The 26,689-nt window shown below is 35.4% G+C and overlaps 1 protein-coding gene across 3 annotated transcripts in view; it reads right to left on the reverse strand.

Annotated features, from left to right (window-relative positions):
- The window catches only part of LOC129246828 (piezo-type mechanosensitive ion channel component), a 156,956-nt gene that overhangs the window by 25,500 nt on the left and 104,767 nt on the right, over window positions 1–26,689 (reverse strand). For all 3 annotated transcript variants that reach the window (XM_054885470.1, XM_054885473.1, XM_054885471.1), the window contains 8 exons: window positions 23,726–24,512; window positions 23,468–23,625; window positions 16,105–16,161; window positions 11,177–11,239; window positions 10,089–10,225; window positions 4,686–4,806; window positions 1,805–1,935; window positions 1,645–1,721 (listed from right to left, as the gene is read on the reverse strand). In XM_054885470.1, coding sequence (XP_054741445.1) covers window positions 1,645–1,721; window positions 1,805–1,935; window positions 4,686–4,806; window positions 10,089–10,225; window positions 11,177–11,239; window positions 16,105–16,161; window positions 23,468–23,625; window positions 23,726–24,512 — 1,531 coding nt within the window. The remainder of the gene's footprint in view (window positions 1–1,644; window positions 1,722–1,804; window positions 1,936–4,685; window positions 4,807–10,088; window positions 10,226–11,176; window positions 11,240–16,104; window positions 16,162–23,467; window positions 23,626–23,725; window positions 24,513–26,689) is intronic.

A 26,689-nucleotide genomic window follows, 5' to 3' on the forward strand; every position in this document is an offset into this window, starting at 1 on the left:
GCACCGTCCTGTTGAAACCAAATGTCGTCCATGTCATCCTCTTCAATTTTTGGAAACAAAAACTCGTTGAGCATGTTACGGTAACGCTCGCCATTTGCTGTAACTGCGGCAGAAGGAGAAAACTCACCACTTTGGAAATAGGTTTTTAATATTTCCCAAATTTCTTCAAGCGTATAGCGCCCCATTTCGTAAATGTCAAATCTTTAAGCAAATTATTATTAATAAATATATTATTAAATTTGACTTGTCTTTTGTGTTACCATTCTCAAAAAAATATGTGGTTCAAAAAGCAAACGCTATATGGCCCACCCTGTAATCCCAAGTTCCAGGAATATACTGATTTGACATATTTGCAAGTAAAGCACTTACAGATGTGTTATTTTTGGACAGGAACCTGCAATAGTGAATATGTTGTCAGACAGTTGTAACGAGTTCTGCTTAGAGTGGGGCAGTGGAAAATGAGGTGCCCTAACGTACCCCTTTCTTTTTCGCATAAGTTACACGCGTCGTTCTGGACCAATACAATTTCAGCTACGTGACATGGAGTGAGACAATGCCCCGTCAGTACCAAAATCAATGTTTTCTTCCCTGGGAGCGGTAAAATAAAATAGGTTGTTTATGGTAATCACGCACCAACCCATTTGGCTACGGCGGCCGCCATCTCTTCGTGTTAGTAATAGTATAAATCGTATACTACTGTGATTGCCACGTTTAGACATGATCTTAGTATTCCTGCAAATGGACACACTCTGCCATTTTGTCTTGAATTTTCTGACTATGTTTTCATCTTGTTCGTTATATAATATTCGTATCGACTTTGGTATTTCATTGACAAAATCCGAGAATAGAACCCATTTTTAGCTATATCGTCTACTATCTCATTCTCTTAAATTTTTTATGGCCTATAGTCTAATAGAAATGTAGCTTTCAATTCACTGTCAACCTTTCTACTGCCGCCCTGCTCTAAAGAACCATCTTGGACGTTATACTAAACGATATTTAATTGCTTTAATGGCTGTCTGACTATTTATGTTTAAGTTAACCTTGGAGTTGGTCCCAGTAGTATCACAAGCTAGGTCTGCTGCCTTTCCAACTGTGAAAATCTCAGTCTGGAATGCACTGCAGTGATCTGAAAGCTTACACGATTTCCTTAAGTCTAACTATGGACAGTATATCACAGTGCCTACTTCACTAGTCATTTTAGAACCGTCCGTATAAAAGTTGAGCGGATTGCGTTGGGAGCTAAAGCACTTACACCATCCTTCTTCGAAAGTAGTTTATCCCCTACGACGAAATGCACGTAAGCTAATGTTTTTCTAAATTTTAAAACTACTCCGTCAATACAAAAAAATTAAAAGAGTAGGAATTTTCATACACGAAATGCAGGGTGTTCTATTGAAATGCCATTTTCATCAACATTTTTATGGAAATGTATAAAACTGAACAACTCAAAGTAATATTAAAAACATTAAGCAATGTGTTTTTTATCGGCAAAGGCTAAATCCACTTTCGTAATCAAACCAACGCTTATAACAAACAAACACTCACAAAAGCATACGAAATTCGAACAAGCAAAATTATTTGCAATGACAGCAAGCAATAAGAAATATCTAAGCACTAATACATATTTGCAATTGAAATTACCTGGGCGACAAACCCTTTATATTGACAAACACTGTGCTTGCTGATGGGCGAATAAGCAAATTGACGGCATGTGTTTCCTGTGGGGGAAAGAAAGAAGACATGCAAAAAAATAAATAGTATTAAGGAATTTGTTTTAAACTAAAAAATTAAGAGAACATACCTTCAGCAAACGCTTTTCATTGGACATAATCTTGTTGACGTAACGATAATTGCGTGATAAACGATGTAAACCAATTGTTAAAGACACGAGGAAACCTTCCAGTAGGCGAATGATGGGGTTGGCTTCCAAATCTAAAAAATAAGCAAAAAAGTTTTAAAATTAATTGAAATAAATCGTAGGAAAAAGACAACAGATTAATATTTGAAATTAATTAAAAAATTGTTTTTAACGCTCTAACTCCTTAAGTGCAGCCTATTTCAGGCTGAAATTCTAGCCATTAATGAAGTAGCTGTCTGATTAGGCAAACATGTGAAGTCTATATTTATTCTGATAGCTAAGGGGCGAGTAAATGTCTTGGTGGGGTTGTCACTAATTCCATCATTGCTCGCAAATGTTGGGAATCTCCTAATGGGATGGCGGAATCTTTCCGCACCTATTTGATATGCCAAGGCATAGTGGCATACCAGGGAATTGTAAGGCAGATAAATTAGCGAGAGAGGGCACTACCGCTCGCCTCCCTCTTGGTATGGAGATTGTAGGTACACCCTTCTCAACCTAGAAACTGCGTGGTAGAAGTAGCTTTATCACTTCAGGCAACACGAGATGGGTGGATCGCTCGATCGAATTTCGACACAAAATTATGCAAGCATTAACCGTTTTAAGCACGCAAAAGAAAAACACAAAAATCAGTTCTAAAAAAATGCGGTCGCAAAAGAAACAAAAAAAAAAACGGTGAAATGAGTCGAAAGCCTCATAGTACCAAAATGCCCTGGCTAAATTCTTTCAGTCGAAGTTCTACAACTCCCTCAGTTTTCTTCTGATTTGTTTGATATTTTTGCACAAAACTACGGAAGCATTAACCTTTTTAAATATGCAAAAAAACATACAAATCGGTTATAAAACAAAAAACATTGGTCAAATGAGCCTAAAGGCTGCCTTTGCAAAATTCTTTCAGTCGAGGTTCTATAACTCGCTCAGTTTTCCTTTGATGAAATACTTATTCGATTAAGGAAAAACGTCTCTATGTTAGTTGCTTCGATCACAGGCCACTGTCTCCTAGGTCGACATGCTCAAAAATTGAACGTACCTTAATTTAAGTATTGCAAAAGCTGCAAGAATGAGGAGGCGGAAGAGTCTGTCAGACATCTTTTCCGCCACTGCCCTGGGTTGGCTTATCATTCTTGAATGATACTGATGGTCTTAGGGGTAAAAGTGTCAGCCAGACCAATGGGTTTGCACTTAAAACTAAACGGTTTAATGAAAAGTAGCTGGTAAACTGCAACTGTGGTATCACAATGGACCGGCAACGGTCTAATTGAGTTGGTTTGAACACCGACTGCCATTTCTGCCTACCTATCTAGCCTTCTAACAGGCAAAATTACAAAAATTATCGAATCAAGCTAGTATTTTTTTTTTTCAAGTAAAGTGAAATTAATTCAAAAGGATAGAGAGCGCAGAAAAATGCATTGGGTTTATATCTATATATACTTTTTAATCGAATTGCTTCTTCTATAGCGTTTTAGAAACCTCTATGCAGTTCAATTTTAACCATGAAGTGGTACAAGGCCGCGTAACGTGCAGAAATCACGAAATTTTATTTTGAAAATAACTCTTCGAATCGCAATCGCTCATCGCCTTCAGTGAACACAATCAAGCCTCTTGTGCGGAAATTTGTGTCTTGTTGCAACTATGTATCAACCACAGCGAATGCATGCATCGCGGAGTTTGGAGCGCATGGAGGCTGTTCGTGAAGATCTTCGTGAGAAACCTCGGACCTCCTTTCGCAATTGTTTGTCGCAATTGAACATCCCGAAAATACCTTTATGGAAAAATATGCAGAAATATTTGCATTTGTTTTCTTATGAAAAGCAGTTGGTTAAATGTTTTTTGTCTCTGGATAAGTCGCGACTCTTGGAATATGGCAGAAGGATGCTTGAATTGGCGCAAAATGAACAAGGTTTCAAGGGATGAGGCACTTTTCAGCCTCAGCAGAAAGGGTAAATCCCCGAATGGTGCATGAACCATCTTCGGATAACTCCAAATAAAGTCACCATTTGGTGTGGCGTGCGCTATGAACATCATTCGGCCATTCCTTTTTGAGGCTGACGAAGGCACTAACGTAACTGTCATGGCGACCGATATCGGTCCATGATCACCGAGTATCGTGCAAGTTTTTATTCAGGAAAATCATTTGGAGGACTATTGATTCCGGCAGGATGGTGCAACAAGCCATACGTTGCGGCAGAAGACGAATTTACTTACGACGATATTTTCGCGACGGCTCATCTCCACTGCGATCAAATGGCCTTATTATTCGCCCGATTTAACAGTGTCGGACTTTTTTATGTGCGGCTACTCAAACGGAAATCTGCACACTAGTAAACCTCAAACACTCGATTTCTGAAGTCCACTTGACAGAAATAGATGCTTTAACTCAAAAACTGACTCATACAGTCTTTGGAAGTCGTGAGCATCTTCTTGATTTTGTTTGTGATCATTGGAGAAATCGAAATTGATGCATTTTTTACTACTTAAATTATTCATTGTTCTCAGATATCAAGTGTTGCTGGAACACCCTGTACAATAGATTTCAGATTAGAGTTTTTTTTTTAAGATTTAAAGGGATTATCCTATAGCCAATTTTATTCTTTAAACCTTAAACATGCAAGATCTTAAAAATGATCGGGCTAATCCAATTCCAAGTAAAAAAATTCAAAGTCTAAGGAGCCTTAAGTTATAATTCTCAGTTAAAAAAAAACATTTTGAACGAATGCGAGATGAAAAATAATGAGGGTCATCTATAGACGTTAAAGGGTTAAACAATTTTTTAAAATAAAGAATTAATTTTTTTATGATATATTGTTCCATTTTTTATTCTTACCATCTTCAGATTCCTCAGAGTCGACAACATCACTCTTCTTCTTCTTTTCCTCCATTTCTGATGCTTCTTTCGCTTCTTTGCTAGTGGATGCCTCTGATTCTGTTTTGCGTTTTGTGTCAGTCTGGTAGATTAAAATGTAATTAAGCATTTAGTAAATTTTCGTAATCGCAGATAATTTTTTCCAAAACCGCTCTAATTTCAAGAAAAAGATTTGGTAAAGAGCAAACGAATACAAGGATACACAAAATGGCGTAGACGTGGGTTGGTATAGTGCGGTCTGATAAGTAATTTTTATATTCGATTTTGTAAATATGTATGTATGTGTATATTTCCCACTTAGCAAACCCCAGAATTTTCGAAATTTCTGTTCCGAATATTTTCAGGTCCAAAGACTCAAACTGGACTCAGTTAATCACCACAAATCAGTTGCCATTCAACGTGAAGAAAATTAAAACTCTTGCGCTGCAATCTAACTATAGAGCGGAAGGGGCCCAAATTGCAATGGATGCCTAACTTAATTGCGATCTTTATATTAACGCTACAGTTAATACAGCTAGAAGCGCTCTGACATATATGAGTATAAAGCGACAATCAAAGAAACTTAGAGACCTCAAATGTATTTAAGGCGCGTTTTACGATATTTGATAGTAAGACCAGTTTGGAAATAGGCGGATGCTGCGGTTGATATTATAAATGAGAATATTGTGGAGGCTGTGCTTAAATAATTTCTATGTCGTCCGTTACTTCTTCTCTAAGGCCAGACATTTACCACATAAATGATCAACTGTCTCTTCTTCCTTTTCACTCTGCAGCATGGGACCGTACGCCATTTGATACGGAATACTTTTCGTGCTTGAGGTCATTAAGGAACTACTATTTGGCTGCCCTCTTTCGGGGAATATTTCGATGACTAGCAACCTCAATTGAATCGACGGGAAGTAGGTTGCAATTGCAGAATTTTGCATTGCATACTCAGTCTATCAAATCTAGAAAGACATCAGAGCCAAAATTGACGCCCGATTGGTTTGAAGGTGCGTAGTTTGAGTTACTATGCTCCAACAGACAGCAGGCTTTCAATTTTGAGAGAATACAGAGCGTGGAGACAGCCACGAGTCGCTATTTTGCTGTCAGTGAATTTGACAGAATCAACAGATTTGCTTTTGTAATATTAACTTATTTTATTGCCATACTGTTTTTAAATTTATTTTATTAACGAGCGAGTTTCCCTACCACGTCATTCTCTTTCTTATTCAATTGTTACATAATAGCCGGAAATACTCTTAAGGATATCGTAATCTCGTAATCTATCATTCTTGTCAGGATTCGGCGACAGCAAATGCTTCTGTTAGGAAAACACTTGCAGAATCCAGCGAATGAAGGGCATTCTTACTCTCAGAAGTAAGATGGAAATATGCTGTTCGCAAAAAAAACAGAGTGATGACGAACACATTAAAATCGATGGTGAATGCATTCCGAGGGTTGACAAATTTAAATACTTAGGTCTTTTCAGCACCAGTAATTTTACATTTCCGTGGCAATAAATGACCGAGTAAGCGCGGCAAAATAAAACAAACCTAAAAATATTCAAGTCTCGATTTCTATCAAAAGCTCAAAGCTGGCAATATATAAAGCGCATGTACGACCCATACTACATACCTATATGATAAAAAGTCAAGGAATCAGAATGCCAAATGAAGAGCTGCCAGTATAACGTTCCGTAGGCAAGTGGTTGGACGGAGAGGTTGAGGGAGACCAAACAAAAGCTGGATTGATGAGGTCACAGCCGACTTACGGAAAATGGAGTCGCAAACTGGAAAGGCGTAGCAGAGGATCGATGGAAGTGGAGAACCGTAGTTGTGGAAGCAATGGTCTGCACAGTACTGTAGTGCTATTGATGATGAGGATGATGATTCTTACATTTGTAAGAAAGGTTTTGATTATTTTATTACAAAAAAAATTATTTGTTCAGTGTCCCATATATCTACTATATTTCCCTTAGTATATATGGTGGGTTTAGAAATAGGGTGATTGTGGCACAATTTTTGGTAGATCCAAATCCAAATCTAAATCTGAACACATTTTCTATACCTACTAATCTAATCTACTTCTTTATACACATACAAATAATAGTGAACGTAAGTGATATTGGTGTAAAGGAGGCTTTTTAGGTGAAATTTTTTAATAAAAGTGATAAATTTAGCTGCAAAAGTGAATCAGTTCTCAAAAGATCTGATCTTGGTGATATTAGAAAGTGAAAAAAATCTATTAAATGCTATAATGCTAAAGTTCAAGGTGGCGCAAAATTAATCACCCTATTCGAAGATTTATAATTTTTGCAAATGTTATAATATTTCACAATTGTGAATCAGACAGCTGCAGTATGCAAACAAACAAGCATGGAGCGCGTGCGTGCAGGTCAATATAAAGATTTCCATCGCTCGAAATAATTTTTGTATTTAATAAAAAAAGTTATTCGTAAACAAATTGGATGATTAATATTGCGCCAACTTATATATATTTATATATATTTTAATTAATTTTTCAAGCGTCTAAAATGTGATCTATAGGTGAGTTTAATTAACTAATTCAGTTAGTGCCTTTAGTTAAATCTTTATGTGTAAATGTAATGTGATTGTGGGTTAGTCAGCGGAATTTCGTTTAAATTAATTAAGTAAAAATAACTTAGTAAAAAGCTGAAGTTTCGCAAAGGACTTCAAGCACTTTGGCGCCAAAGAGTCGAAACACTCCGTTTGTTTGTCGGGGTAGATTGTTGCATACAAAATTCTAAAATACTACGCACATTGACAAAGGACGTATGAAAAATTTTCAAAACGTGATATTTTTACAAAATGTTGTATGCTGTATATACATTTTTTTATTTTTGTACCATTCTCTGGCATTTTGTGAGGACGGGTGCGTCACAGCGATATACATCGATAGGCTATTTTAAAATTTTCATCAAATTCTAAACTCACAAAGAATTCACTAGCCGAACGCGGTGGAACAGTGTAATCGTGTGGCTCGGATATGGTTGATGTGCGTACGCCAGCCTCATTTTCGGTTTCGGTCTCTAATTCTTCATCGATTTTTATGCCAATTCGGGAGCCAGGCGCCGAAGCGTACGAACGCTGACGCATATAAACTTGACGACGAAATTCGGCTGTTTGAATATCCTTCCAAACCTTTTGGCCAGGCATTGATTGGTTGATTTGCGTGTATGCGAGTGTGTTTTTATGTTTTGGAAAATTTATTTATTTGTATGTGTGTCAGTGTGTGTGTAAATTGGTTTGAATTTTGAAAAGCATCCGATTGAGGGCAGTAAATATCGAATAAATTAATTTAGAAATAAATATTAGCGTGTGTTTGTTGGCATATTGGGTGTCTCAACAGAAGTTTCATTTAAAAGCACTTTCTATTGCTTAAGTATAGATATTTTTTTTTGTAAATAGTGCCAACGATTTCCAATTTATGTTTTACGTATTGTTTATATGAAAAATATGAATTATTTATTATTGTGAAAATATATTATTTGTATAAGTTTTGCTGAATTATTTATGACTCTCGTATGCAGAAGCCTTGAGCTTACTCCGTCATGGTAAGAATGGTAGATTTCTTTTCACTACTTTATGATTTTAACAGGGTTCCCGCCTAAGTTCCCGGTAAAGCTTTTTCAACGCCTGAGGAAGCTGTTAAAACTTTTAAACAGCTCGTTTTGGACGTATTCCTTTTTGAGGTGCAAAAGAGCTTTGAAAATTGGATGAGAATGCAGAAGTATATTGACTTCCAAGGAGAATATTTTGAAAAACAATAAAGCCATTTTCATTATTATTTTACTACGTTTTCATTACTGAGCGCGAAATACAGAAGGCAGTTCTTATAACGATAGATGTTTTTATTGCAGTTTTTTAGAAAACTTAATACTTTTAGGATAACTTTTACAATTTCCTGTTCTCTGCTGAAATGTGTTGACAGGGTTAAATATTTAGGAGTATATTTCGACTCAAGTTATATACATTTTAAACTCCTACTCCATGTTGGAATTTTTTCGCCGGAATAGTTAAGATTTTTAGTACCCGTATATATGTAGATAAGAAATTATTCATCGCTTTTGTTAAGCCTCGTTTGGAATCTGCTTCTATGACAAGGCGACCTACCCAGATGTCATATACCGGGTGCTTTTCTTAAGAACTTGAGAAATTGAAATGAGAATACAAAACAGATATATTGTTGGAAAGCATTTCTTTCATTATAATCTGATATATAATTTCATCGCATTTATTTTTGGAATATGATATTCGGTATAAGTTTGCCGCAACTACGAGTTACGTGATTCATTCGATCAGTCATTTTGGACTACCTTTTCAATAAATCTGGCCATATGGCGTCTATGGTGGCTTGAATATTGCAAAAAATCGATTGTTAAGCGAGCTGTATGGCAAGTTCGGCAGTCTTGTTGAAATCAAATGTCGTCAATGTTCAGCTGATTAATTTGCGGAAACAAAAATTCAGTCAGTATGGCTCGATAGCGCTCGAAATTCACGGTAACGGCAGCTTCTTCCTCTTCCTTCCTCTTTTCGAAAGACTAAACTTTGTGAAGAGGTTTGTTTTTTTTTTTTGTTTTTTTCAAAGTAAATTTTCACAATTTGGAAGAGAATTGTTCTGCTGTTAAACGATTCATGATGACATGCCAAGCCTTACTGAATGGATATGTCAACACAGTTTGCCATTCTCAGCTGTCAAAGTATAGTTATCGATATCGATAGTTCACATGCAGCTAAAACCCCCGATATAAATACAGCGCATCCAAAAGATGTCTAAAGCGATCTTTAAATTTCACTAAACTCTTATCGCTTTATAACTCCCAGTGTTAACTCCTAAGTTTAGAGTCACTTCAGCATAGAAGAAAATATCTCGCATGTTGATTTATTCTAAAAGCTCTAGTTGGAAGTATGAATTATGCAGGTACTCTTAAGAAAATGCCTCTCAATACCTTAAAATGCAACAAACAGACGAGCTCTTAAACTCCACCTACATTCCGATACTATTTTTGAAGAGGTGTGAGCGGTTTCTATGGCTTTTGTGGCAGTTTGGCTGCTAATGCAGACTGTAAGCGGCTTAAAACATAATTTTTACTAATTAAAAAAAAATAATTGTAATAATTGGAACTTGGCTATATCATTAATTGCATCTTGTTGAAACACCCTGCATTTAAATGTAGATTTGCTAACTTCGAAATTTGAGTTACTACAATAAATACGCTCAACCACTACATATGCAAATATGTATGTCAATTAGTTGTTGATTAATGCGGCTAACTCTTAGCGTACTTATGCGAGTATATGCGGAATGTCAAGTTCATTTTCAATTCTTAATCAAATGCAATTCTTATATCTTTTAACTTACGTTTATAACCGTCTTACGGCGTTGCAGTTTCTTTTCACTTTCCTGCTCTGACAGGAAATCTTGCTCATCATCGATTACGTCCAGTTCAAATTTATCATCCACATCCTCGAACATGTAGTAGTCGCCAGCTCGCACAGCTATAAACGTTGATAGATTAAATTAAAAAGAAATTAGGAAATTTATTAATGTGAAAGAAGCAGCATAAATAAAGTCCATTAAATGTATTTTAAAGCACGATTACAGTTATATAAATTTTAATTATGTAATATGTAAGTATGTAAGTATGTACAAGTGAAGCAGAGAAACTAACACCAGACAATTGTACGATTAGTTTTAACATTCATTTAAAAAATATTTTTTCTATATTATAGAATATATACAAGTATACACATGTATATAAAATATGCATACATACATATCTAGGCAACTAATATATTATGTAAATATGTACGAGGATATAAGTAAAGGCAAAGTTGTAAGTATGGTTAGAATCGCTTAATTAATACCTTAAAAAAGCAATGAACCAGGCTTGCTGCTTATGAGAGACTGGTTATATTATGTAAAGCTGTGTAAAATTATATGATATTTATATATTTATTTGTAAGAAAGTGTAACTCACAACACCAAAGTATAAAATTTACGACTAGCCTTTTACACTTTTGTTTCACTTCAGCAACCATTAAAAATATTTGTAGGAAATGCTTTTAGACCTGTTTTTAGTAAATATGGTAACTACATTATGCATTGTATGTATGTAGTAGTAAGCCGATCAAAAGGCGCGCTCACGAATTCACCGTTTTTAAAGCGGCTGGTGGGCCTTAGTAAATTATGTTGGTGTGCCAGAATAGTAGTTTAAATTGTGACAGCCACTGCTAAGGAAGTTATTTCATAAGAAAAAAAGTTTTTAATTCAAAACTACGCTTTTGTTAGTTTAAATGCGCAACAACCAATTGCAGGAGTTTAGTATTTTGCCTTGCAGCACTTCGCTGTTTGCTGTTTTAATTTTCAATTGTATTTAACTTTTCACATCAACCAAAATTATTTCAGTATTCAACAAAAAAGTAGGGAAAACAGTAACGTAATTAAACCTTTTTTATGTGGCAGCCTTAATTGTTCAACGACAACAGGACCTACAGGCGCATCGGGCGCATCTAAGAAAACAAAAATATGCAAAATAAAACTTAAGATTAAACTTTTTTTATTTGATAGAAAAAAGTGTGATATTTTTAGTAAATACAAACAAGCTTCAAAATGGGGAGTAATGCAAAGAACTGTTGCGATCTGATAGAAAAAATATATAATATAAACCTGAAATAAGTAAATTGGATGTTTAAAATTAATGTTAATGGTAATCTAAATTTTAGCTTCGTATAAAGAGTCATAATGCACATACACCCCGCCACACAAGGATAGCACAAGTGTAAAAATGAACAGGAATTTTTAACAGCTTCAAACTTGCACTTTATTGTAGTAAAATTTAATAAGCTGCAAAACTATAATACATATCGAAAATTGTTCTAAAAACTATAATTAAAAACCGTCCAATACGGATGAAAAGTTTGTGAATTTTTCTAATTTTTGTGCAGAGTTTGAAACTTGGATTTGTATGAGGTTTGTTAGACAATGAACTATATTTTTATAAAAAAATAGTGAACATTAAAAAAAAGGTAAAAATGACTAACTTGGTCAAAATATTGATATGCTATCATTTGTCGTGGGCTGTACATACTTCCATAGAATTTAAAATTTTTTATGAATACCTACATGTTTGAGATAAAACTCACTTAAGGCAAGTTTACATAGCAGACCTTAAGATTCCTTAGGTTTATATGGGGCTTATAATATTTACGTTCACATATAACTACATACATAATCTACTTTTTCGAACTTAACTCTCAATCCGTATTTAACAAGCGAAATTAAAAAAAAAAAAAAAAAAATTGGCGCGTACACTTCTGTTAGGTGTTTGGCCGAGCTCCTCCTCCTAATTGTGGTGTGCGTCTTGATGTTGTTCCACAAATGGAGGGACTTACAGTTTCAATCCGACTCCGAATGGCAGATATTTTTATGAGGAGCTTTTTCATGGCAGAAATACACTCGGAGGTTTGCCGTTGCCTGCCGAGGGGCGACCGATATTAGAAAATTTTGGTGTTTCACTGAGATTCGAACCTACGTTCTCTCTGTGAATTCCAAATGGTGGTCACGCACCAACCACTCGGCTACGGCGGCCGATATGGCTTGGATATACTTTAGCATAAAGACGTTGAGATTCGGCGGGAGTCCCGCACATGAAATGCATGTCGGTTGATGCTGCTTTAGGATAAAAATCTATAGTAGCTGAAAACCTGTTTGTTGGATTTGAAATTGTTTCGAATGGGAAATAAAATACTTAAAACTCTTATTTATGGGTGCATCTACTAATTTCATTGGTTTATGAGAATCTCTCCATACAAAATTGCCATTAGATATTTTTTTTTCGAATTCAGCACAAACAATTTTACGAAATATCAGCCTACTTCTATACAAAAATTACCAAGTTTGCTATTTAACTATGGGGAAACAGAAAATTTGAGGGGAACTTTGGTGGCCATGTCACTTGGGGATTCGGCAGCTGAATTCTGCACGATCATTTCACATGTATTCATACGTTCGTCAAATCAATCGTTGCTCAGTTTGCAACGAAGAAACATGAGAGAAGATTGTGATGATTTGTTTTCGTATATTACTAACACAATCTTATTGCCACCCAAAATCCGCTCGATAGTTTCACACACTCGCCCAATCAATAGTTGTTCAGATGGCAACGAAATGTCATTGGTTGAGTTGCTATTTAGCAGACTGTTATTCTTCTCTCAGTGCATTTGACAAAATCAGCTGATGGTTAAAGAGCATACCTGGTAAATCTATCATGCTTAGGTGTGTAAGAGAGCTTACCTTTGAAATCTTTTCCCCATGCTTGAAAATGAGTAATTTTAGGGGTAAGTAGTGCTTAGAGCAAGTGTATGCATCCGAACTTAATAATCTATTTTTTTTTACGTGAATCATAATTTGGAATTTTTTTTCGTATCAAAAGCAACGCTTGGCCAAAATATGGGAGCAATGGATTTTATTTTATAGTATTCCGTTCATGTTTGAGATGGAGTTGAGAATATGAAACTAGTGCAACGGTAAGTTTAGATGCATTTGAGAACTAACATTTGAGATTTGAAGAAGTGGTTAGTTATCAAATGCTTCTCAACTTGAGATCAAACAAAGGTTTATTGGGTAGTATAAGTGCAATGATAAGAAATATTTATGAAAAAAAAATTTAAATTTTCTTGTTGTCTACTTTGAATACACACTTCACACATTGAGTGCGATATGCCAAATGTTTTTGTACAACACCCAATACTTCCTGGGGTGCCACGCCGCACGAAACGCATGTTTTGGTGCGACATTTCATGCAATTTCTAAGCCACGCTTTATAGTTATTATGATTTCTTCGATAAAATGAAATCTTTATATCACAATGATTTATTTTCAATTTTACATAACTAATAACGCCCAAGGTGACTAATTAAATGAATTCAGTTCTTTAAATTAAGTTCTAGTTAGTTGTGGGTAGGCTGGAAGGCTCTATAAAACCAAAATAATTAAATAAAGGTTTGCCAAAAATATTGGTCCAATTTCCATAGCGCTATGATGATAATTATGGTTCTGTTATGATTGAGTCATACAGGGTCAATGTCGTATTAAAACATGCGATAAATAATAATAATATACTACATTCACCCTGCCTAGGCTACGGTGAACATTTTCGTAAAATCCGATTAGCACTTAATGTGTAAAGCGAGTAGTCAGGTCAAATAACTGAGTTACTACACTGTATGTAAATACTTATATGTGTATTTTATATATGTACGGCTGAATGAATTATAAATATTCTTAAAGTAAACTGGATTATGACTGCTTTTAAAAATATGTAACAAGGATGCCAATTTTTTCGATTTCTATGATTTCGGGATTTTCAGGGCTAGTCGCGATATTTAGATACCTATTATATTATTTTGGAATAACTTAAACGGAAAAAACTGCATCAATATTAATATAATAAGTAAATGGGTTTAAATATCCTTTTTTTATTTAATGTGAAAATATCTCAATAATAGCAAAACAAAAAACAGTAGTAAAGCTTGTAGGAGCTTAATAATACTTTAGTACATATATGGGATAAAGTAACTACCTTAAGTTCGAAAAAATGGGATAAAGTAACTACCTTAAGATCGAAAAAAGGTCGATGAAAAAACAGGTAAACCATTATATTTCATGGTTGTAAGAACCAATAAGCTGTGCGACGAATTGAAAATTTTTAAATATTTTGTTTTTTTTTAATTGCTTTTTCATGTTTTCCTAAAACAAAAAAAAAAACCAAATAACTCAAAGCTCCAAACTTTGTATAAAATTCACAACAATTTAACAAATTAATAAAAAAAAAAACGTATCAATAAAAATGTTCAATTTTTTAATCAGAACCTTTAGAAAACTTTCAGGCAAGCAGTTTCATAACCAATTCAATTTTAGTAGAATAAAGCGTACGTTTTAAGTCGCTCAAAAATCGCGTTGATTTAAAAATAATTTGTTTGTTGAGGATTTTCTCCTATAGCATTGAAAAAAGACATCTAAATGAATTGCCAGAGAGCAGAAGATACCAAAAGAAAGAAAATATACAAAAACTGATGTACGCTTAATAAAAAATAAAAATTAAAAGAAAAATTGTTTTGATAGCTTATATAAATTTGATGTTACAACGATTTTCGCCCAACCAATATTTTTTGTCTCAATTCTTATGCGGAAGAAGATGCTCAACATCTTAGCGAAACAAATTGTAAAAAATCAACGAGCATTTCGAGCCACTGAAGAATGGATTATAAGACTGCATACCAACAATTTTTTTCTAGATTCTGAATAATACGCCTTTTGTTTTAATTTGTTAAATTTCTTTGAATTTTGTAGAGAGTTTTGGAGCTTTGGGCTATATTATTTTTGTTGTAGAAATATACACTTTATGTATACTATGCATTTTAAATATTAAAAAAAAAAATGCAAAAAAATTTTAAAATTCAGTAGTTTGTCGCATTTAATTTTGAACACAGGTCGCTTTTTATATTAAAAAGAAAACAAACAAAAACTTTCAAACATATCCATATTTGCTAAAAAAGTTAAGATCAATGTTGCTTTTTTGCTATAAATGGGTATTTTTCTGTCTTTAGTTTATATGCTTCATAAGAAATTACAAATTGTTGACAAATAATTACGGAATCTTTCCACACTTAATTCTCAGTTGGACACCTTTTTTAAAACCTTTGCTTGAGCATCCGGGTCCGGACTTGTTGCGTCCTGTTCGAGGATCTTTTTTAAAAGATTTTATCTAAATCCATAGAAAATACAATTGTAGGAAGCTACCTGGGAATTCAAGTCGTTAGCTATATCAGAAATATGTTAAAATCCACAGTCGAAAAAGTCTGGCCAGATTCGGATGCTCAACGGAGGTTTAAAAATTACAAGATCCCGACATCTCGGGATTAACATCCCTAATATGTACATATATTTATAGAAAAATAGTTAATACTATATTTATTTTAAGGACATTGTAGGTATTTTTATAAAATAAAATAAGCAGGCAAAATTCATAGGTATAAGCAATGAATCTAAATCTAAAATACACACAAATATACGAGTATATAAAAAATCTAGAGGAAGAAAAAACTAACTTAACGAGATGAGGTAGGCATGTAGATATGTATTGCAAGGCAGTTTTTAAATATACATATAACAATAAAGGGTATTTCAGTAGCTCAAAGAAGCAAAGTCAATAGGATTGAAAGGTAAGCGATCTGTGCATATAAACAAATATGTAAGACTAAATTCCAACTAAATAATAAATACATCACATAATCAGGTAAACAGATAACAAATTAATCACTTAAAATGAATATATAATCATACTATAAGAGTATAAAAACACAATTGATTTTACCAGGTCCGTGTAACTTAATCTCTTTCCGTTTGTGCGGTTTGCTTGGAGCACCATGTTCTAGAAATATTCAAAAATCAAAGAGAATTGAAGAAGAAAAAATAAAAGTAATAAGCAGAATAATAAATAAAATACAAAGCGTAAATAAATGTACGGACAATTATGCTGGAAAGCAAAACAAAATGTGCTGGCAATAATAAAAGTCAACTACTGAAGCCAGGCTTATTACAAGGTGGCGCGTCACATATGTATGTATGCCTACTATAAATTCAGCCTCCGATGCGGAGGACATAAGTAATTTTATTGTAAGTAAATATACGTTATTTAAAAATAATTTATAGGTTAATGTGTGTTTATTTAAAATTTGAAAAAAAAATGTAAGATTCAAATTTAAGCTTCACTAACAATCAGCTGTAATAGATAGAATAAAAATCATCACCTAGAACAACACGTTTCACTTGCATTTGTCACACACTAAACTTGAACTACAGCATTTGGCAATGCTTCTTATTTATTTACAAATTTCTTTGTATGTACATTTATACATTTGTTCTTGTTAGTTTTAAGAAAGTGAAATAAAAAGACGTTAGAAGATTTATTTTTTCAAGAATACTACTTTTGTGTTATTTACAAAACGCAGTGCATCGAGTTTTTCCTTTTTTTTTTTGAAATAGCTACATTTTTATTGTCTCCACATACATCATTATATACAATACAATTTTTAAAATTGCTACTACACAATTATATCACAGAAAAATTGAAATGCTTAGAAGAGAAGATGAAAAAATATGTATTAATCTCCAAATACATTGTCCATGCAGCGTAGTATCGACTGGTTCACACATCAGCGAATCCAAATAATAGGCCGTACCAATGGGTCCCCAACTATGCGGGCGTGCTTTGGCGCGTTGAGAGACGGCATCGCGCGCCCACGATACGTTGCTGTAGCGCCGGTTGCCATCCTGCAGCATGCTCTGCTCATCCACTGGGTATGTGGCGTTGCCCAGGCTGAGGTGACGACGATGCAGCGACTTCTGACGCATGGTGACAGGCACCTCCACCGAAGGCTTGACATCGAAATTAGGTTTATTTATTGGAAACGTACTATGTGAAAGGAGTGCGATCCCATGATAAGTGATACAAGTATTTTTATATTGTTTTTATAGCGTTGAGTAGGGTGAGAAGTTTTGTAGGGTGAGAAGTAAACTGAAAAACCCTTGAAATAATTACATAATTTGAGATATATGCAATATTGAAAATTGTACAGATTTTTTGAAGTGAAATATCTTCCGTTTCTCTTTAACATTTTAATAAATTGTTTTTAAATTTTTTTTGAATCAAATATACTTTTTAAACAACATTTTTTTGCGGAAAAGTTTTAAATATTTTGTTATAAAATTTTGTGGGAAAACAATTTTTTATCACTTTTGAAAAACACTCCCCCCTAAGATTTCTTTTTACTTTTTTAATGCCTAGACTATGCTCAGTGGTCTCTGCAAGTTCCATAGTGGGATTTCTGTAACTTTTCGATTCATATTCAAATACCAACAGCGAACCCGTGAAAAACCATTTAGAAGATGACGATTGCTGACTACACCACACTGACAGGGCTTAATAAACTGCTGCAACATCAACATCAACAACTGCTTAAGCAAAGCATATAGCTCTTGGTGACGCTCAAGCATAATTGTCCAGCAGCTTATATGCGTGCGTGTCGGGTGGCACACGTACTTGCTTCGTGTCACACGTACTCGTTGTCGGCTTTTGCATGATGAAAATCAAAAATTTTAAATATTAGCGTCATGCACCCGACACGCACACATATAAGCTGCTGAACATGCATGCTTGAGCGTCACCAGGAGCTAATACGATCGAAGAGCCGCTTCGTACAATAGGGTGTGTTTTCAAACACACAAAAAAATATGTCTGAAAAATTTGTAATATATTAAACAATTTTTTTAACTTATCCTAAAAAAGTGAAAAAAGAAAAATTATCAAAAATTAAAAAGAAGCGAATATATTTATATTCAAAAAAATCCGCACCCTAGATTTCAATATTGAATAAATCTCAATATGACTACATTTTTTTAGTTGCTTTTATTCTTATTCTTATATTCAAGTCTTATTTGTATTCAAGCCAATTTTGAATTTTGAAGACAATGTCCAAAACACTTGAATCACTTGACACGGAGAGCAAGAGAGAGAGAGAGCTAGATTGGGTTACAAGCGAAAATGTAGTTGACAAAGAGGTTGTGAAATGGAGTAAACATATTTAAACCTTTAATTGGACTAAATACAAGGTGGTGCAAAACTAATCATCCAGTTTTGTTTTTAAATACAATTTTTAATAAATAACAAAAATATTTCTAGTTCTGGAAGTCTGCATTTTGATCCTTACGCTCTTCATTGCTTGTTTCTTTGTATAGTGCAGCTGTCTAGTTCAAAAGACTCAAATATAATTGATGGACGATTCCATTTGCAAAAATTGTAAATTTGCCGAAAGGGTGATTCATTTTACACCACATTGTATAAATATTGTTATTGTTGTAACACTAAAAAACATCCATTCATTTTGAGTTAGTCCAATTTGCATGCCCCGATTGTTGTACGAACGTAAGCGGCAATAAAGGCTTCGTGAGCCATTTAAATTGTTTTCGAGAAAACGGAATAAAGGCCGTATACAACTCTGTGTTTTTCCTACGAAGTATGCACTTATACTACAACGACAATATTCCAAGGGCACTATAGTAATTTTAGCTGATTAGTAATTTTTTTTCATTGCAGCTTTTGTCAGAAGTTTTATGAAGGCTTTCATTGCAAGCGATTTTTATGTAGCGGGTCTCAGTACCAGATCTGAGAATGCTTTATTTAAGGTCAAGTTTATGTAGTGAACTGGTTGATACTTAATACAGCAACGCATATTCTGTTGGGCCCTTATATTAGATTGACATATGCTTGTTTATCTTTATTTTGAGATTGATTTGTTAATTGAAAAAGGGGTTTAATAATAATTACTGGATTATTACGATATCTTTTGATGTGCATCTGTGCTTTCGATCATTTTCCATCATTGCTGGATTAGTTTTGTAAAAATGCTGACTGAATGCAGGCTTGTTTCAGTGGCATTGCTTTGCTTTGCTTTACTTTGAAAGCTCCTATGGCCAAATGTAAACTTTCGATGCGCCGACGCATGAAATTGAAATTGAGCCGCTCGAAACTTTAAAGCGCTTCAAATATGTGTAGCAAAACTGTAATTCGGAAAACTTTCAAGGCAAGCAGAAACGTCTAAAGAAAAGAGTAAAGAAAATGGACACTAGCAAGGAAAAACGGCCGAGCTCTTTTTCCTATTTGTGGTGTGCGCCCTAATGTTGGACCACAAATGGAGGAACCTACAGTTTTAAGCCGACTCCGAACGACGGATGGCTTTTATGTGGACCTTTTGCATGGTAGAAATATTCGGAGGCTCGCCATTGATTGCCAAGGGGCGACCGCTATTAGAAAAAAACTTCTTCTATAATTTTGGTGTTTTTATCTGCTTATCAACTTCGAAATCATATCAAAAGAAGTATAAATTCAAAATTTTTGAGTAGCTGTTTTTCAGGTTCTATGAGGGACACTACAACCCTGCACATATACTATATATCGCACCCTAAATACAAAAGGGTCACAACTCAAAATGTACTTCTGCTCAAATATGAACGAGACGTTATCAATAAAACGGTCCGCGGATGACATATGGCAAAAATAAATTTTTTGTTTTTTGGTAGGACTGTTATAAGCTCACATGGCAAATTTCAGCGTGATATGTCACATAGTTTGTTTTCCGTGCTACTGTAAACAAGTCAAGCTCGAGTGTGGAAAATTTTGAGTTGTGACCCTTTTGAATTTAGGGTGCGATATGTAAATTTGTCAACCACATTTTTCGGGTGTCCCAATCTCATATGAATTTGAAAGCCTACTTCATCAGCAGGATCAGTATTTTCATCTGGCGCGCATTGTACCGAAACCGTTTCATTCCAAGACACAACATTAACCGATGATTGACGACGATGCCGACCAGTGTTGGCGCCGCCGTCTGTAATCAAATTCGAAGAGATAATCGAACTACCACCACTAACATTCACATTGAGGCTGCAAGAGTTTGGTACGGGAACCATTAAAGTGTGCAACAAAGTGGGCTGCTGAATCGAGTCCTAGAAAAGCATAAATAAATATATAAAAATACACCAACCAGGAGTAGCAGAAACAAGATAGGCTGTTACATAAGTTGGTGGTGAGAAGACCTCATTCGAAGCATCAGAATCCTCTTCACGTATGGCCGCTGCCAGATCGGAATTGGGCCCAGAGCCAAACGACATTCGCTGCACGTCGAGAAACCCATCTAGAGGAATGGTGGTGCGATCCGAGCTCGGTGTGGTCGGCTTTGATGTTGACAGTGAGATAATTGAATTTATTTTTGATTTCGATAAACGTAAATTTGTAAAAGCCACTTACCTGCGTATGCGGTTGTATATCTATTTGAGGTAAGCGCAAACGCACAACGTCAGTAAAATTTTCGGCGAGCGCATGGTCGGTGTTCTCACTTTGCGAGCGCACATCAGCATAGTCAGCAGCAACCTCTGAACCACCATAATCGGCGCATTCAATGCGTATCTTATGTTGTACCGTATCATTATCGATAAGTTGAACACACTCCTCAGTACTGGCATCACTCGCAGTGCCATCGCGCCGATTAGTGCTATGGCTGCTACTGCTGCTGTGCGCTGGCGAGGTAGAACTGGATTCGCTGGTTCGGTCATCTTCGTCGGGTGTATGATAGCCGGAGCCTTGGCAGGAGGTGAAACTGCTTTCGTGCGCCAATGGCGCTACATGAAGCGTTGGTTTCATCTCAGTTTCATTAGTGGATGGAACTGCTTTTGCATAGATTATTTAGTTGGGTTGTTGGTGTTAGTGTGTTTGCGTATCCAAGTTGTGTGCAGGGTACTCGTTTTATATTCTTATATAGTATTATAGGTATATTCCAGTAAATTGGTGAAATCAAACTCAGTTGCGATATGACACATTTTTCGTACAAAAATAATTTTGAAAAATGCACTTAACGCACAAAATAAGAAACAAAGTTGAAAAATTCACTTTTTTCACAAAATAAGAAATAAAAAATAATTCACGCAAGAGTAGACACGAAAATACGTCACTACCGAAAATCATCGAGGCTCAAACTGATAAGAAAAACCGCTGAATGTCACTTAAGAACATTGGGCATAGAATGATTTTGTGGTCCACGCCATTCTTAAATGTACACAATAATTGAAGATACCTTACGCAACTATCAATAAATAATGCAGCCTTCTAGTGCTTAAAGCGTGTGAGCGGATTTTCTTTCAAAACCAATTAAAATTAACAATAAAATTGCCATCAAAAATAAAGTAAATAAAAAACAAAGAAGTTTGTAGCTTCACTTTCACGTATGTCTGTTAAAAATGATTAAACTAAAGCATTCATCAGTACACAGTATTTAGCGACTGCGACACTTTGCCTACTTATTATAAAGGTAGTCTTTACAGCCAATCCTGTCTTACTTTGTTTTGTCTCAAAAATTAAGACGCTGAGCGAGTAAGTCACCATACGCATGTTAATGCAGTCAGTTTTGTAGTAATAGCATAAGACATTCTCCACAAATTCTTGGACAATGTTGCTCAAGTAAAATATAAATCCATTTCTCGTTAGCCACAGTGGCATTACATATATATATATATATAATTACCGCTTACACCCTTTTTAGATGTTAGGCCGACATCTTTTTCCTATTTGTGGTGTGCGTCTTGATGTTGTTCCACAAATGGAGGGACCTACAGTTTTAAGCCGCCTCCGAACGGCAGATATTTTTTATGAGGCAGAAATACACTCGGAGGTTTGTCATTGCCTGCCGAGGGGTGACCGCTAATCTTCATTTTGGGAGATTCGAACTTACGTTCTCGCGTAGCATTGGTCGCCGTAAATTTAGTCGTCGGGGCATTGATGATAAGTGGTTTAACGCCTTTGAGCAGCTCGAGTACAGAGTATAGGCCATAGTAGTATAGCATAATTTTCAACAGAGCTACGTAATCTTGTACTTGAGTTTCATTATGATTTTTTCAGACACTAGAGAGTTTCCTGCATAGCGGAAGGATAGAAGTGCGGCAAGAAACAAGCTTATGCTTTGAACAAAACTTTGAAAGTGGGTAGAGGTTGCGGTATAATACAATGAACTGGGGATTAACAGATCTTTTAAGCTACGAAATTGCTCTGGTATTTACCATCTTAAACCTTAGTTATAAGAAATGGCGTCTACTTCTACGTGGTTCTTACGTCGACAGTCAGATTCAAAGCCTGTTGTAAATTGCGAAGGAGCTGCAAAAAGCACAAGTCGTTTCTACTAAACCAGCAGATATTTCAAAATGTGTGCGGCATAGTCCCATAAGCGACACGAATACTTCAGGCAGGTATCGAATTTATGCAGATCCTCTTTTAGATTGGTATGAGCTGTGTGACAATTATACCCAAACTTGGCGTCTGTCATTATCTGGAACCAATGCAAGTTTTCTAAGCTACTGCAAGGAAAGAACTCAGACACATTTGTATTGTTGCTGCGGCATTCTCCAACCCCATCGTAACAGCTCATTCCCCGGGCCAATCATTCGTTGGTCTCAATGATCACAATTGATAGGCAATTCAATCTAAATTATTCCTAACACTGATTGTTTGTTCGTCATTCCCATTAGATGTCTCAACTCAAAGTTCAAGCGAGCGAACGGTCTTCTTCAGTTGGTACACTGGTGTGTAGCACATGCGAAGAGATGTGTGGATTTTTGTGGACCGTTTTCGCATGCTGAGCAGATGATGTCTGCAAGGTTCAGCTCTAGCCTATCTACTCTGTAAGAATTGTGTTATGTATTTATCTATTGGTTATTTTCTAAAATTGACGGCCAACCCGTCCTCCAGTGTTCTATGATGAAAGAATTATTTATTGCTTTGATCATTCATGGACATGATTTGTAGCAAATGCATATAAAATCTCACATACCGTGTATTTGGCTCTTCCGTTTTTACATTAACGGAATTTTCAAATAAAATTTTCTGAGCGTGCACTTTTAAGCAAATTTACATATTGCAAAAAAAAAAAAAAACTATCCGTCACAGCTTTTTCACCATTAAAAATTGAGTAGCCGCATGTGCTTTCCAAAAATTGCACAAACATATAAAAAAACACTCATTTCGATAGAAGACTTCTCCTTTTTCAAAATTAAAAAAAATGTTTATCTTATGCATTATAGCCATGCTACATAAATATGTATGGTGTTATACAATTTTCGAAACTGCAACTTACCATCGAAATGTGTGGGCTTATCAATCGGTTTAAGCATCTTTTGTTGTGTTGCACGTATACGCTCCATCTTACGTTTGATCTTGACCAAAATTTCATTTTCGTGTTGTTGTCGATGTTCGATTTGTTTCTGACGTAAGTCCTCAATAATATCAGCGCCTCTATAAATTTTGTAAAAGCGGATTAAAATTAAATTATAAACATCAATTAGAAATTCTGTATATTAATAAAACAAAAACATTTCTCCTTTCACTAACTCACCTCGTCGCCAATATACTATTCGCTTTCGTGTCGATGATCATGTGGCAGAAGTAATGAGATTTGAATATACGCATTTGTAGTATCAGAAATGCGAAGCATATCGTATCCCACATTAGAATTGTTGATTTATTCACCTCCGGGCATTCACCACCTTCGCTGTCTTTTAGTGCTTCATCTTCGCTTATCTGAGTCCGGAAGTAGCAGCCAATGCCTAGCAAGTGTACAAGCCAGCAGCAATGCTTTGTCAGATCTTCCAAGAATAGACAACCCATCATTTCGAGACAAGTTTTCACAACTATATTGAAAACATTATAAGCGAGTAACCATCGCCAACGGTTGACTATTTGACGTATGGGACGTAGATAGAAATCGGAACCCTCCCACAAGAATATGAAAGCTCCAATTAGATAACCCAAAGTGAGAAAATCACGCATATTCGTGCCAGCCAAAAAGACAGTGGCCAGTGTAATCCAAAAGAAACCACACAGTATGGCATACATGAAAATATCCAAATAGTTACGTACATGCGATAGGAAGTCATTTGTGGGATTATCAAACGGCACACGACCCAAATTCTCAATGTCTTTGACCACATTTCGATTCGAGCCACCAGCATAACTGTCACCGGAACTTTCTTCGATATTGTAAACACGCTTTTGACACGTTACCATCAACAATAGAATGAAATCGAAAATCAATTTTATCGTGTGATCGTAGTGCAGATTACCAGGTAATAGCAGCCATCCTTGGATGGGTGTTGAGAACCGAGAATTGTGCCAAGGATATTCTGAAATGTGTAGATAGAGATTAAGTATAGCACAATTGAAAAATTCTATGTTATAATATATTAAATTGATTCTCTATGGCTAGCACGATTGAAAAAATCCTATACTGAACTAGAAACATAGGCAAGTACTAAATTCTGTCCGGACCGAACTTTGTATGCCTGCGCTCATTTCATATATATAAAGGGTGATCAGATTAGATGTACTTTTTCCAATAGGGTTTTTTGACAGATCAAGCGTGATTACTGTCAAACAAAATATATATAATTTTTTCAGTATTCATTGACATTTCATCGTGGAAAGACTTACTCCTCAACAACGTATACAAATCGTAATTGTATTACGAAAATCGACGGTCTGTGGCTTTCGCGCACTCAGGCCAACTTATGGTATTCAGTGATGAGATCCATTTTCAGATTAATGGCTACGTCAGTATGCGAATTTTCTGTATTTGAGCGGAAGAGCAACCCGAAGCCATTCAAGAACAGCCATTACATCTATTGAAATCAACCGTTTGGTGCGGTCTATAGATTGGAGGTATCATTGGCCCATATTTTTTCAAAGACGAGGCTGGCGCCAAGGTGAATGGAAATGGCTATCGCGCTATAATGAACACTGTTTTGAAGGCGGAAACCGAAGCCTGTGATCTCCACAACATTTGGTTCTATCAAGACGGCGCTACTTGCCATACAGCCTGTGAAACAATGGATTTACTGTGTCGTCATTTCGGTGATTGTGTGATATCACACCTTTGGACTTTTATTCGTGGGGGCTGTGGGGGTATGTAAAGTCTAAATGTTTTGTCCATAAACCATCTTCGATTGAGGCATTGGGAGCCACCATTGATAAACTGATTCACGAGATACCGATTGAAGTCCTCCAGCGTGTCATTCAAAATTGGTGTTTACAGATGGCCGAAATACGGTGCAGTTGCGACCAAAATTTGAAAGGGATTAAAGGAATCTTTAAAAAATGAATGTCACGACGAATGCTTCTAAAAAAATAATAAAGATTGTGCAATCAATTTGAATTTTCGTTGTTTAATTTCAATTTAAAATCCGATATCTCTAAATTGATCACCCTTTATAATATATTATTGGCGCTTACATCAGTTTTGGGTGTTTGGCCGAGATCCTTCACATATTTGCGATGTGCGTTTTGCCATTGTCTGTCGAAAAGCAACTGCTATTAGAAAAATACTTTTTTATCAATTGGTGTTACGTGCCCAGGGTTCAAATCTGTGCATTTCCAAAAGGTATTTACGCCCAACCCATGCTAATTTTAATATAATTAAATTTGGGCTTGCTGTTGATTTTTGGGATCAAACAAAATCATCATCAAATGGCCAGAGTTATAGCTTATAACATCAGACGGGGGACGGACGGAAACTTTTAAGTCGGATTTAATTGAGCGGTACGAAGTTTCAGCGAATTTTATAGAGTGGTTATCGAAACCCACGCATTTACCCAGAAATTGACGTGGTTACCGGCCTTGTTCCAATTCTTTTTGTTTCCGTCGTATTTCACTTTTAACAAATTTGAATGATTTGCTTTATTTATAACAGAGATATCATGATTTTTGCTTTTTCGAAAATTACCATTATATGGGAAGTGGGCGTGATTATTGACCGATTTCGCAAATTTTCAATGCTTTGGTCAAATTTGGAAATGCGTACCAAGTTTCATTGAAAAATATTAATTTTTACGCACAGACGGACAGACCGTCGGACGACAGGCATTGCTAAATCAATCCCTCTCATATTTCGATTCTTTTATGCTGTTATATACAACCGTTACGTGAACAAAATGAAAATACACTTTTGCATAAGTGCGCTAGTATAAATATGAAAGAGTACAATAACAATTATAATAAAAGAACGACAACAACAACTATCAAGGGATCGAATTTGTCATGCCATATACAATTCATAGCCTCAAAATATTATATAACTTCTGCTCAAATATGAACGAGACGTTATCAATAAAACGGTCCGCGGATGACATATGGCAAAAATAAATTTTTTGTTTTTTGGAAGGACTGTTATTAGCTTACATGGCAAATTTCAGCGTGATATGTCACATAGTTTGTTTTCTGTGCTACTGTAAACAAATCAAGCTCGAGTGTGTTTTCAATCTTAAGAAGAGTTGAGAGAGGGGCATTTAATATTTTTAAATTTGCA

The sequence above is a fragment of the Anastrepha obliqua genome, chromosome 5, assembly GCF_027943255.1.
Source record: "Anastrepha obliqua isolate idAnaObli1 chromosome 5, idAnaObli1_1.0, whole genome shotgun sequence".
Lineage (NCBI taxonomy): Eukaryota > Metazoa > Arthropoda > Insecta > Diptera > Tephritidae > Anastrepha > Anastrepha obliqua.